The 11,494-nt window shown below is 37.3% G+C and overlaps 1 protein-coding gene across 4 annotated transcripts in view; it reads left to right on the top strand.

Moving 5' to 3' along the window:
• Window positions 1–672: 672 nt before the first annotated feature.
• Window positions 673–11,494, top strand: part of SMOC2 (SPARC related modular calcium binding 2) — a 254,794-nt gene continuing 243,972 nt past the window's right edge. For 2 of the 4 annotated variants that reach the window (XM_074309298.1, XM_074309297.1), the window contains exon 1: window positions 673–1,241. In XM_074309298.1, the coding sequence (XP_074165399.1) occupies window positions 1,155–1,241 (87 nt within the window). In that variant the 5' untranslated portion in view covers window positions 673–1,154. The remainder of the gene's footprint in view (window positions 1,242–11,494) is intronic. The other 2 variants (XM_074309296.1, XM_074309295.1) reach the window with 1 other exon arrangement.

The following is an 11,494-nucleotide window of genomic DNA, read 5'->3' as shown; positions in this document are numbered from 1 at the left end:
TTCCTTTTATTCCTAATATTTGTGCTATATTCCACCCTCCCCTTTAAATTCCATATGAGGAAATGGAGACCAAAGAGATTCCATGACTTGTCTTTTATCATATAGGCAAACATTTACAACCAATCCTCTGATTCCAAATCTTGTGCATACTTGCTATACTGAAAGTGTCGATTTGGGAGCTTGCTCGATGGTGAACCAGTATGCTCTGGTTACATGCGATTTATTTAGCTTTCACCTGAAAATGCAGTATAGCTGTAGTGTGTGTGTGTGTGTGTGTGTATGTGTGTGTGTGTGTGTGTATGTGTGTGTAGGGGAAGCTGACAGTAGTCAATGACAAATATGGGGGCAGTGAGAATTTATATGTAAACACACATACATACACATATACACACGTCCCTATAAATTTTAAACCATCTCTCTTCTTTTCTCTCTGTCTTTTGCAAGCTATGAACAGAGTTTCAAAGATCTCAGCTAAGGAAGGCTTCCAACCTGAGCTGGGAGGCAGCCGCAGCATCTGATCTGATAAGGGAGCTGAGAGCAGTAGCAGCCTAGGAAGCTAGCAAGGAAGGTGGAGCTGAAGTGTGGTGGTGGATGGGGTGGTGGTGGGAGGGGGTAAGGGGTGGAATCCGAGCGAAAAGGGGTGTGTGGTGGTGGGGGGTGTGGGCGAAAGAAGGAGGATCCTGGAAGTTTCAGAGAAGATCTGTCAGAAGTGAAGGAAGTAGAAAAAAGGACTCGGGAGATATCACTCCGTGCCCGGAGGGGGAGGTTATAAAATCCAAACAGCTAGGAGGGGGGGGTGGGAAGAGAGAATAAAGGAAGCAGCAGTTGCATCTCCCCCACCCCTCCCCCTCAGCCCCTCTCCTCAGCCCAGCCCAAATTTCAGAGGGGGCAAAAGAAAAAGCAGATCTCAGCCTTAACCCAGGCGCAGAGGAGGAGGATCGCTCTCGGTTGCGCTTTCTCTCTAGCCTAGCCAGGAGATTCGAGGAAAGAAGGAGCCAAGGGGCTTAGGGAAGAGCAGTGAGACCGCAGGGCAAAACTCTCTCTGTGTTGCACCCTGTCACGGCCCGTGCGTGCCTTTTTCCCTCTCTCTCGGTGTATGTGTGTGTGCATCTGTGCGCGCGTGTCTGTCTGTGTAGTCTCCGCTCCGGATCAGGATGTTGTTCCCCAAAGTTTGGTGGCTGCTGCTGCTGCTCCCGGAGCTGCTCCTACTGGTCCCGGCACAGAAGTTCTCCGCTCTCACGGTAAGCCCAAGGAGGTGCCTCTTCTCTTCTCTATCTTCCTCCCTGCTTTTCGCGAGCCGACCCAAAAGGCTACTACTCCAAGCTGTTTCGGCCGGCACTAGGGGTGACCCTTGGGTCCGCACGAGCGCACGCCCAGGATTGCCCTCTCTCCCCCTAGCCCGCGCTTCTCTCTCTCTCTGCCCCGTGCGCCCTCTGTCCCCTCCCAGCCAAATTGCTCTCCTTCCTTTCCCCTAACTTCGGAACAGGTTGGTTCGCAGAGCTAACGACATCCGCAACCGCGCGTCTTCTTGGGGTGCCTTTATTATCCTCTTCCCCCTCTAAAATGGGTGGCTTGATAAAGTGGCAGTTCCGCATCCCAGTTAACTTCTTTTGCGAGACCCCGGGGCAGAGCAGTCACTTGTCTATATTTTGTAAGGGGTTCCTGTTGCGCTGTGGTCTGAAAAGCTAGGGATCCGGGAGCCCCCGACTTCGTGCTTAAAATCTCAGAGGATTGAGAATTGGGTGGGTGGGGAGAATGTTTCAGAACTCGACTCTTGAGCTTGTGGACTTCATGGACCGACAGGAAAAGTGGATAAAAAGGAATAAAAGAAAAGTTGTGTTGTTTGAGGGAGATGTACTATGCTGGTCTTAGCTGACAGGCAACTTCGGGACTGTCAGTCCAACTCCGCAGAGCTTGGGGAAACCCACCTGACCTCTGAAGCGGGAACTTTTGCACCCCATTCCCTGTTTTTTGTCCCCTTTACCCCACCCATCCCATCCCACTCCCGCCTCATCTTTTTCCTCCGTTTGACCTTTGTTGGATTGGGAGAATCAGTATTGGTAATTCTTACTCTCCCAGGGACCACGGAACTGAGGGTGGGGGTGGAGGGGATGGGAGCGATGGGTCAGAAAAGAAGAAAGAATGAATATTATTTTCTCTCTGAACTTCAACATAATAGAACAAGTTGTTTTAATTTGTCCTCCCTCTCTGGGAAAGGCTAAGGGAGAAAGCAGTTTAAGTATGAGGTTAGCCTTAAGTCTCCTGGGCTTGAATCCATCCTTAGGTTTATTTCCCTAGCTAGGGCAAAAATCCTGCATTGAAGCAGCTCTCCCAAATGTGTGGGTCATCCGTGGTTGACCACTATATATTTTTTTCTTCTCAACTGCAAGCTGCTATGAGACAGTCTCTGGCTGTGTCCAGCACCTTATGCCAGAGGCAGAGCTATGTATAGGGGATGGGTGAGCCAATTCATTAGGATTGCTAAATAAACCATAAACCTTTCCCTAGCCAAGACCTGAGGTTTGCAGCTAATGGTTCAGTTCAGTCTTCTTGCGGCGCTTGCAGTGTTTGCAAAGCTATAATTAATGCAATCTGCAGAAATAAAAACATTCCACTTAGATGTGTTTTTAAACAAGTGCTTGAGAAAACACGAAGGTAGAGAGAACACCTCTTGTAGAGAGCAGCTTTTAAGTGGTGAGGGATGTGTCCTAAAGGTGTTTATTATATTAAAAATAAGGACAGTTGTGAAATGAGCTGTTTTCAAATTCTACTTTTCAGCAAGTATGAAGCATTTAGTATGAATTTTTTTTAAAGTGAGAGTTAAAGAGTTAGAGTTTGACTGCTCATACCTAAGATTCTTCACAAGAGGTCCCCAGTACCTGTTTTGTAGCCCAAGAGTTCAAAAGACTGGAGATTATAAATTGCTAATTAAAAATATTAAAGGCAAGGTTTCATATGCAGACCACTTGACTATCATTTCATCAACCAGATAAAAGCAAGTTAATTAAGTTGAAATATATATGTATATATTATATAAATGTATATGTATTCAATTCATAGATTGTCTCCTAAATATAACACTATAGTGTCCCCTTTTCCCACCAAAAACATGATAGCAGAAACTAGTGGGAGCACTGAGAGGAAAAGAAAAGATGTCCAAAATTTCATTGTTAGGATTGTTAGGAGATTGTTGGCTTTACACTGTAATCAGCAGACTAGGTGAATTCTCGTGAAACCAGACCACTAAAGAAATTATAGCAATGCAGCATCAGCTCTTCAGCAGCAGGTCACTTCTACTTTCTGCTTTTTTAAAGAGTAAAAAGAGTACTCCAGGGCCCTCTGGGATATTACAATGTTATTTGATTCATGATGGAAAAACAGAATCAAATAATTACTAAAGTGTATTTTTTTTTCTTTTTCTAAGTATATTACACCTAGCTGTATTACAAGTTTCTCCCCCCCCCTCACTCCCCTAGTTGTTGGGTGGCAGGTGGAGAGAGTAGGATTCTTAAAAGTTGCTATAGGCTTTTGTGGGTGGGTGTGTGTTTGAAGATCAGGACTGACATGGTTTTCATGGGATTTCTTTAATAAAGTTGAAAGCACCTGCTAAATTGAACCATTTTTTTAAAGCATAAAATTTTGCCACATTAAAATTTTTACTATAATAAGATTATTAAAAAATAAATAAATGATTTGTTGATTCAGGGGATAGATGGGAAATTTAGTTTTGTATCTTCATTATTTTTCTTTCTTTTTTCTTTTTTGTTGTGAGGTAATGGGGGTTGACTTGCCCAGGGTCAAACAGCTGGATTTATATTCAGATCTTTCTAACTCCAGAACTGGTGCTCTATCGATATGGATAAACAATAAGTAAACAAATCATTTTCGACAGAAGTTTTATTATTTGGCCATCTGAAATATTGGGAGAGTGCTCATCTCTTTGCATCAAGATATAGGGTGTTTTTGATAACCTTTTTAGAGGCATTCATTCAAAGAGATGGTACACTCCTAAGGCAGTTTCTTTGGATCTCCAGCAGGATGCCATCTTCTGTAACTTGGTCCATGTAAAATATGTAAAGACACTGTGATGTAACTAATCCCACACTGATGTGTCCTGGGGAAAATATTCTACTTGCTTGTAGAGAGTGTGTACATACATGCATGCAACCAAAAGTCTTGAAAACATTACATTTCATATTTATCTATATTTGTATCAGGGTGTAGTTTAGGCAGATTAAGAGTGGTAAGTGAAGCTTGGTGATTTATCTATTCCTTTCTAGATCACTCATTTCTCATTACCTATTAAAAGAAAGTCAGCCTCCTCTGAGATTGAAAATTTTGTCAAAGTTTGGATCCTACCAATGAGGCAACCCTTACTGCTTTGCAACCCCTCTTTGTTTTCAAATACATAATGTGCCATGCTAAGGAATATGAAGCTTTTAGAGTTTTGAATTTGATCATGTATTCATTTGGTGATGTGAGTTACTATATATGAAATCTAAACATTTTGGTTTTCCTCAGGAAGTCCCCTTTTTCTTATAACTGAACATGTAGAAAGACAGCATAATCAGAGAGCATCTTTTCATATCAGCAGTTAGTGACTCATTCTAGGATTAGGCAATATAAATTTTTCATGTTGACAAATGATTTGTTTCATTTTGATACTCTTGGTGGGCTAAAGAATTACTTTAAGGAGCACTTGTTAGTCACACTTTCTTTTATTCTTCCCTAAAGAACAAAATAGAGAAAATACTATTGTATGAGATGAGTATTTGGGTAAGATCAAAGCCATTTGGATTCTAATTTTAGTTGATCCAATTCTCACATTTCAGTTTTTGCATTGAGGAAAGGGGGATAACAATACATGATATATATTCCTCCAGAAGTTTATGAGGGTAATTAAGAGTAAGTAGTGAATTTTATAATTGGACCAATATTTGGTTCTTCACCTTATCCTTTGCTGTTTCATTTTGAGTGAACACTCATTTTTATTTTCTGCTTTTGTTCTCTAAGATTCTACTGGTTGACTTTTTCAGGAACTTCTCATACTGCCACTATCATGCTTTTTTGATTCCATGTGCTACTATCCTGAATGAAACATAGAATCCATCTCTATACTAAATAATTAAAACAATTATTGTCAACCTATTTATATTCATCTATGCCTGAGAAAGATGGAGAAATTGATACTATCTGTCTAAATATACATAAAAGAATTAAAAGTAGTTTCTTCTATTCTGGGCCAAACCCATATGTCAGTTTGACTGGGAGATCTAATATTGATATTGATGAAGCAGAAAAAAAAAATACTTTTCCATTTCTGAGGAAATTGCTCTTTGAAGTATAGCCATCAGTCTCTTTAACAATTCATTTCATTAGAAGTTAAATATTTTAGAGAACTAATGTGGTTTTCCCCTCCATCATTGTCTCATTGCATGTGCTTTTCAGTATTCAGTACCCTGAGTAGACTCTATTTTAGTCACTGGTGTGAAATGTACCACTAAGGTAATAGAGCAGAAGGAAATTAAACACAATCAACACTTTGCAACTTAGAAACCCACTTAGATGGCGTCTCCAAACCCAAACATTTGCAGGAGTTGCTTTAATTTTGACTTGAAACCAAGACCATAAATAAAATATAAGCAGCTCCAGATCCTAACAGGATCATGAAGCAAATGGGCTTAGAGCAGCTCTGACAATAATGCCTGGCTCAGGAATTCTCCATCAAAATAAATCTTTAAGACAACTCACACTTGAGGACTGGGAGCTATTAGTAGAGAATGGAACCTCTGATTGGAGGTCCTAGGTATGATTTACACATAAAATACCATACATTGTATTTTGCCCAATATAAGACCTAAATCATCAACTGACAACTGTCACTAGCATGGCATAGTAGATAGGTTGTTGGACTTGGGAGGCAAGAAGATTGTGTGACTTTGGGCAAGCCACTTAAATTGTTGCAGCCTAAAATTAGGTTACAACCACATCTCTGCCATGAGGTGGCTGTGCAGATTGAAGAAGATTAAGTATATAAGACATTCTGCTGTATAAATCTTAAAGTACTCTATAAATGTGGGACTTTTACTGGAAAGATTGGGAAGCTAAGCTTTCAGAAAAAGATTCCACTTATATGAGTAAGCTATTGATTTAAGGAATTTTTATTTGTACCCAACTTGTAATAAATATTCTTGAGGGGAGAGATATTATTTCATAATACCCATGATACATTGCAAGCTCTTTATACAAGGTAAAATGGTGTGAAGGAATGATTTCTTAGATTGGAATCAAAGGACCTGGAGTTTTAATTGTAACTATGCTGCTAATTACTTGTGTGACCTTGGACAAGTTGTCTAAATGCTCAAGGCCTCACTTTCTCCGTCTGCAAAAATGAGAATTGGAGTGTATGACCATTAAATCTTATCAAATCAGCTTTAAATTCTAATAGTTTTAAATTTTGAATTTATTTTACTATAGATCATTTAAATACAGACATGAGAATGGGATTATTTTGTCAATTCCTATTTTCATCAATACTGAAATGGAGATTCTAAAAGAAAAAGAAAGAAAGAAAGAAAAATTATCTAATAGTCCTTTAGCTTCAGGCTTTAACACTAGGGCAAAAACTGTAGTGAAATCCAAAGAGAATGGAACCAAATAATAAGATAGTTAAAAGTAACATTTTCAACTTCAAAAATTGAAATATTAAATGAGAAGCACTTTTGACTGGAAGAAATTTTAACATTTGAGGTTGCTGGCAAAATCTTCAAAAAATAATGCATTTTTTTAAGAAAGCAGAAAGAGTCATAGGTAAATACAAATAATTTGTGATATGTTTAATCAGTGGTTCAAACCACTTTAGTACAGCATCGTTAGGATAATCTATTACAACAATATACAACTGATATATTACATATGATATAATTATATATGTTATATGTACAACATATATGATATGTAATATATCATATATGTCATATGATATATTACATATATCAGTGGCTATGAAATTAGTTGTATTTCTGTTAGTTCTTAAAGAACCAGTTCATCAGTTTAACCAAAAAAAGAAAAAAAATTGAAAAGGGAGAAAAAGAAGGTCTAAGTACATAAAAATTTATTAATGGGTGAACATTTGATTGGTTGTTGATGATGGTGATACTGATGAAGGTAGGGACTTGTTAAATCTTTTTAAATAAAATGATTAAAACTCGACCTATCTCACAGAAGATATTCAGCTAAATTCTCTGTCCTGAAGATTATAATCCAAATTTGGACAAAGAAAGCTTGAATGCATTTACTTAAGGGATGAAAATTCACCTTCATCCTTAGCTGCCATGTAGAAACAGTAGAGGCAATTGTTCACTCACTCATGTCTCTGGAAGGTATATTGAGACATCATAGGATCACAGATCACCGTTTTAAAGAGTGAAAAAACTTCTGAGTCAGCTCTTTCCTTTCACGGTTGAGGAAATTGAGGGTCAAACAGTTGTCAATAGTTAAATTTGAACCCTGGTTTTCTTGACTTGAAGACATATACTGCATCAAGATGCTCCTCTGTGTCACATCTCTTCTTTGATAACATTTCTCCTATTCCTGTTAGTGCTAGTACTACTATTATTGTTGCTGCTACTGCTGCTATCACCAGTAACACTACATAACTGCTACTACTACTACCACCATTACCACCACTATTACTACAAGTACCAGTACTACTACTACTAATACCACTATCACCACCACTACTACTACTATTACAACTACCCCTCCTCTTCTTCACTCTCTTCCTCTTATTTCTTCTCCTTCCTCTCCTACTCTTACTCTTACTCCTACTCCTACTCCTACTCCTACCCTACTTCTACTTCTATTCTTACTACTACTCAGTTTGCTAGTCCTTTTTACAAAGTACTTTGCAGGAATTATCTCATTTTATCCTCACAACAACCCTATGAGATAGGCAATATTATTATCTGTGAAAAATGTGACTAAGAGAGTTTAAATGACTTGGTAATGAAAAAGTATCTAAAGCAGGGCTTGAACAAGTCTTCTTGAATCCCAGTTTAGCAATCTATCCACAGTAACACATTATCTCTCAAAACAGTGAAATAATTTCTCTGTTTTCAAAATATTTTGAGAAGTTGTGAGTAGAGTACACTACTGAAATGAAAAATAACATTAATATTGATCTTGAATTTCCTTTTAAGCCCAGAATACTAAAAATTTGCAGATTATTAGTAACACTATTCTGTACTTCAGAAGCCAGTTTCATCAACTTAATTCCAAATATATCATATCTTTCCTATTCATAAATACTTTCAGCAACTAATTTAACACTTTATAAGTTATATAATGCATTGCTCAATTCTCTTTTTTTTCCTGATGTGAGATTGGATTTATACTTCTTTGCTCATGTTTGCTCATTGATTTCTTCTGTCTTTTGACAAATCAAGTAATTTTCTTACTTTACTTTATGACTACTCTTGCCATTTATAGATTAAAACTTTTAGTTAGTTATATTTTGTTTGCATCTGACTCTTCATCACCCATCTGAGGTTTTCTTGGTAAAGATCCTGGAGTAGTTTGCCATTTCCTTCTTCAGATCATTTTATAGATGATGAAACTGAGGCAAACAGGGTGAAGTGACTTATCTAGGGTGCCCTATCTACTAAGTGTCTGAGGTCAGATTTGAACCCAAGAAGAGATAGGTCTTTCTGTATCAAGGCCCAGTACTCTATTCAGTGTACCATGTAGATAAGCTTAAAACAATATACATAGTATTTATTTATATTTGCTATTTCTATAGACTCTCTGCAAATAAACTTTCCCTAGGGAACTTGCCCATGTATGTTTGAGATTAAAATAATAGTTTAGTATTCCAATGCATTTTTAGCTTGGATATTGGCATTTTTCCAGTGATGTAGATTTCAATCCATCTATACCTGCCCATCCCATGAAACTCTTGTACATATCATCTGATAAATTCACTACAGAGGATCCACCCATTCCTAGTCATTGAGAAGATCTAACAGATAAGCGGTCTCCAACAGAGAAACATTGTAAATCCATAAGATAAATAAGCTTCAGATCTTCTGAACATTATTCCATTTTTCTTTTGTTTCAAAACTATATTGTACTATGAAGCCTTTAGCAAAAAGTTTCCTTCATAAAGACTTAATTTAATTATGCTCTACAAAATGTCAATAGTGAATTAAATTGATTTTCAAAAGCTTAGATAACACTGAGATTCTTGTAGAGCATTTAAAATATAGTAGACATTTTCAGCATTATATCTCTTCATATGATTGAGGAGCATCTGATCCTTTGTGGACTTTGAGTATTCAAGTAATCAAAAAAGTTTTAGAGAAGCTAAGTAATACAGAAACTGGTCATTGAGACTTGGTCACCATTGGAAAAGCACATGTGACTTCATAACTTTCGGTCAGAAAATCTAGGTTGTTTAAGTGAAAGTAATATATTGGAGTTTTGTGATAATATAATTTATTAAATATTTATTCTAAGGAACATTAATCTTGTACCCCATACAAAAAGAAATGGTCATTAAATCTATCAGCTTTTCCAGATTTTTGTGTAGTTTTAAAATCATAAAATCATGAAGTTACAGAGTCATTTTAATGTGTTGATGGTCTGATCAACTAACCTCTGTTTGCCACAGTTTCCTCAGTGGAAAATGAAGGAGTTCGACCAGATAAACTCAAAATTATGATATTTCCAACCTTGTGATCTTAGCTTTGAAACTGGAAGAAACTTCAGAGGCTATCTCATTTTATAGATGAAGAAATCAAGATTCAGGGACTTTAAATGATTTGCCCAGGTTCACAAAGATCTTAAGTACTTATCAGAGGCAGTATTGGAATCCAAGTCCTCTGACTCAAGAGTCACATCATGCTACCTTAGGAGTTGACTATACAACATCTCTGATAAGAGGCTATATAGTATCTGATTGGATATTTTTGGAAAATTCTAATTGTTAGAAAGTCCTCCCTTATATTGAGCTGAAATCAGAGCTGAAAACATTGCTTATGTCCAGAGATTTTATTTTAGATATATTGATTAATTAAATGCCTTTTTCATGATGCACCCTTTCACAAATAAGGCAGTTATGATGTCCCCATTATGTATTTTATCCAGTTTCAGTATTCCAAGATCTTTCTACCAATCTTAGTATATCATTATTTTGAGTACTTTACATTCTGTTTGCCTTGCTCTGATAGTCTTCAGTATCCCTTTTAAAATACGGAGGTCAGGTCTGAGTAAAAGTAATATTCCAGGGAATGGTTAGATGATGAACTATAATGGTTTAGGGGAAAGGTCAGCTTTCTTGTTCTGGATATTTTACTTCTCTTAATATACCCTAAAAGAGTAGTCACTTCACATTGTTGACCCATGTTTTGTTTGTAAACCCATCTAAAGCTATAGTTCTTTTTCTTGTGTTATAAAATAATATATCTCCAAACCTATGTTTTTATAGTTATTTTTGAACTAAGTACAAAATATTTGTTTCCATCAAGTTACATTTATTTAGTTTTAGTCTCTTCACAGAAATTTTGTGCCTGGAGCCAGAGTGATTGATTCACCTGGGATATGGTCTTTAAGGAAGAGAAGCAAGCTGTGGGACACTGAGATTTCTGTACTTTTAGAAGGACTTGCTGCTGCTGAGAAAATCTGATTCTTTTAGCTGAAGAAGGGATCAAGGCCTGTGCAGTAGTCATTATAGGTGGTAGTATGCTTTAAGATGATACTGAGGGAGAGGGGCGATGAGGAATATATCATTTAAAGTATGGTCATTAGAAATGTATATATGTACACGTGTCTTAGGAAGCACTCTCAGGAAGATGATCAGCAGCTTTCAAGTTTCAGTGCCTTGGAATAAAGTGCTGGTCACCCTACCTTGGTTACAACTCTGTATACTGTTTTTCAAGCAGCTACAAATATAGGAAACTTTGTTACCATCTCTCTCGTATTTTCTTCCTTGCTTAAAACAATCTTTTTTAGAATGTGGCATTACAATAAGTCTCAGGGGGTAATATATCTTGGGCTTACATTCTACTTTTTTCTCCCAAAGCTCATGGCAATTTTATAAATATTATCTCATTTGTCCTCATGACAGATATCCTTCCCCGCCAGGTAGGGATATAGTCAGTATGTATATATTTAAGGTTTTAGTAAACACCTCAGGGTAAGGAAAGTGAGCAGCAGCTCTGACCTGAACATACATGTCTATTATAAGTTATAACTTTGCCAGATACACGGATATGTGCTTATGATAATCAGTTCTCTATACTTAAAAGATTTACCTCTTAGAGGCAGTTGCCAAGGATAGATCTTTCTTTTATTCAGAGATATAATCCAGGTGGAGTCAAGACTATTTCCCCCACTCTTGGCTTTTATTTCTACCTGTCTTCATAATATCCTTTTATATACTGCCTGAAATACCCAGGTGCTATCATTCAGCTTGTAGTGGAGCATGTCTGACACT

The sequence above is a fragment of the Sminthopsis crassicaudata genome, chromosome 4 (genome assembly GCF_048593235.1).
Source record: "Sminthopsis crassicaudata isolate SCR6 chromosome 4, ASM4859323v1, whole genome shotgun sequence".
Lineage (NCBI taxonomy): Eukaryota > Metazoa > Chordata > Mammalia > Dasyuromorphia > Dasyuridae > Sminthopsis > Sminthopsis crassicaudata.
The sequence above is the reverse complement of the archived record's forward strand: the minus strand, read 5'-3'. Positions and strand labels throughout refer to the sequence as shown.